A 2,500-nucleotide genomic window follows, 5' to 3' on the forward strand; every position below is an offset into this window, starting at 1 on the left:
TTTTAACATAGTGGCTGCTTTTCGAAATTTTTCTGTGTAGCGGGCCCAGCATTTTCATAGGCTAATTTTTGTCTTCTTACATACTCTCATCCGGCCAGTTTCTTACATCCTGCCAGCAGGTGTTGTATTAGCTCTTTACTCTCCTCTCATAGTCGGCATTTGTCTTGGTCTATTAGTCCCCTTACACGCTCTCGTCTCAATCATCTGGACTTAAGCACTGGCAGATCTTATACTGTCATTTCTGGAAGGAGCGAGTCACTGGTCCTTCTAGCACATGACCTTCTCACATATCCAACACCTTCCAAAGAATCCTTTCTGCGCCTAACAAAGGGTGTGTAATTTCCCAGTATACCATTATCAAGTTGTTTTTTTTAATGAAATCTTCATTGTTCTACATAAGATCATTCCATATATTTTTTGTATTGCAGCGGTATTTGAATGCCAATAGTAACACATATTAAGGTTCATTCAAGTGAAGTGACGATCTTTGGTTTAAAAAGCAGTGTTATGAGGTCTAGGAAATGAGATTATTAATTTGTTCAAATATTGCTGCCAAATTTTCATTGCTGTTCTACATAAGATCATTCCATATATTTTTTGTATTGCAGCGGTATTTGAATGACAATAGTAACACATATTAAGGTTCATTCAAATACAGTGACCATCTTTGGTTTAAAAAGCAGTGTTATGAGGTCTAGGAAATGAGATTATTAATTTGTTTAAATATTGCTGCCATACATGCAAAGGGTATATTGTTGTTCTTCTCATTTCGTTGTTGCGCATTATTTCTTACCTTCATAGATTCTAAAGGCGTTTTTGAAAGGGAAGATTGATCATGATTCTTCACTTTCATCGGAACCTACGGACAAAAACTTCAACCGCTTAGTATCGGCAGTTGCAATTGCTTATGTCCTTGTTTCTCACGAAATATTTCTTGATGGTGATGACTATCGTGGTCTGTTTTTGTCTCTCCGTCTCTTTCGAGACCCTGAAGAAAACACCTGCCAAGCTCTTGACGTGCTTCTTAAACACTTCGACGCTGGAGTTTGGCAGTGAGTTGCAATTTTATTGTTCCTTTGTACCAGCAGATGTGCAAACTAACGTAGATCATTTGCCATGCAGTGTCAAGATAACATGAGACAGTGGAAAAGTTTCAATTCAGTACAGCAACTGAACTTGTAAGAACTGAAATAACGTCTTAAAAATGGAAAATAAATAGGAAAGAGAGGATGCGGAAGACTGCACATCAATTCAATCCTATTTCAATGATATCTATAAGGATAACTATCGAGTTGAAACCTTTTGTTCTTGTTGTTTGGTTACGTAAGTGATTCGCTACTTTTTTTTTTTTTTGCTTGATCCTCCAGGTTGCTGGGTGAGGCGATACAGAGCATTTGCAGACATGTTGCCAAAACCATGCATGATGTACACGACTGGTTTTTTGCAGTGCCGTTAGTTCACTTTCTCACTCAATCATCAAAACCATTTAGCAATGATGTGTTGCTCATGGAGGAACCTAAACTCAACGATGACACATGGTGGGGTGCTGTTGGATTTGACACAAAAACTCTGCGAGAGAAGCGTTTACCTGACAATAGGTAGTTTGGAATTTAGTTAGTAGTAATGTACTACACTTCAAGGCAATTGCCTTGGAGAATGTAGTACATCACTACTGATCATATGATGGCACAATTTTATGAAAATCTGGTTTGTGTTGTATTATAACTTGTATACTCTAACTGTTTTCACCCTATGAATACTTTTTTGAATTTCTTTTGATTTTTTCTGTGATTGGCACAGAGTGAAGATGAAAGAATTTAGAGATTTTGGCAGTGCAGCCATTTTTTAATTTATTAAAAAATGAGTGAGCAGGGGATGAAAATCTCGGTCGCTTGCTAAAGTTCAGAAGTCTGGTGGGAGGAGCAAGCTAAGTAAGCCCTTTCCTTGTGGCTTATGCTTTAGCTTGCGATGGCTTCGATTACGAACACTTTAACTTCAAATGTATACAAAATCTGGCACATTAATTAGAGATTATGTTTTTTGGCAGCACAGGATCAAGCATAGCTTGATTTGAGCAGGGGATGGAAAAACATAAAATCTCCGGGCTCTGGGAGGGTGGTTAATAATACTGAATTCAAAATCTGAATAATAAATACTGTATACAAATAATTATTACTGTGCCTATCTTTTGTCTAAAAAGCTATCTGCAAGCGCATTTTTTGCATCAACGGTTTTTCCAATGTCATCCGAGTCAAGTCCCAATGGTCTCATAAAATAACAATCTATTCTAAGAATATAGGTGAATTGCATAGAGTTACACGATAGCTTAGTAGAAGAGGGAGAAATTTGTTGTCCTTTTTGTTCAAATCAAATCCAACAATGCATTCAAGACGATATACAACCTTGTTGCGCAGATGAGGAAATTATAGAAGAGCAGGGCTGATTTGTCTGTATCGATTATGGTCAAGTTGATAAAGAGATATATGCTACTGAACATATA

The 2,500-nt window shown here is 37.2% G+C and overlaps 1 protein-coding gene across 1 annotated transcript in view; it reads left to right on the top strand.

Annotated features, from left to right (window-relative positions):
• Nucleotides 1-2,500, top strand: part of LOC138059777 (E3 ubiquitin-protein ligase rnf213-alpha-like) — a 212,574-nt gene that overhangs the window by 83,179 nt on the left and 126,895 nt on the right. The window contains 2 exon segments of the mRNA XM_068905393.1: nt 802-1,052; nt 1,368-1,598. Coding sequence (XP_068761494.1) covers nt 802-1,052; nt 1,368-1,598 — 482 coding nt within the window.

The sequence above is a fragment of the Montipora capricornis genome, chromosome 8, assembly GCF_036669925.1.
Source record: "Montipora capricornis isolate CH-2021 chromosome 8, ASM3666992v2, whole genome shotgun sequence".
Taxonomy (NCBI): domain Eukaryota; kingdom Metazoa; phylum Cnidaria; class Anthozoa; order Scleractinia; family Acroporidae; genus Montipora; species Montipora capricornis.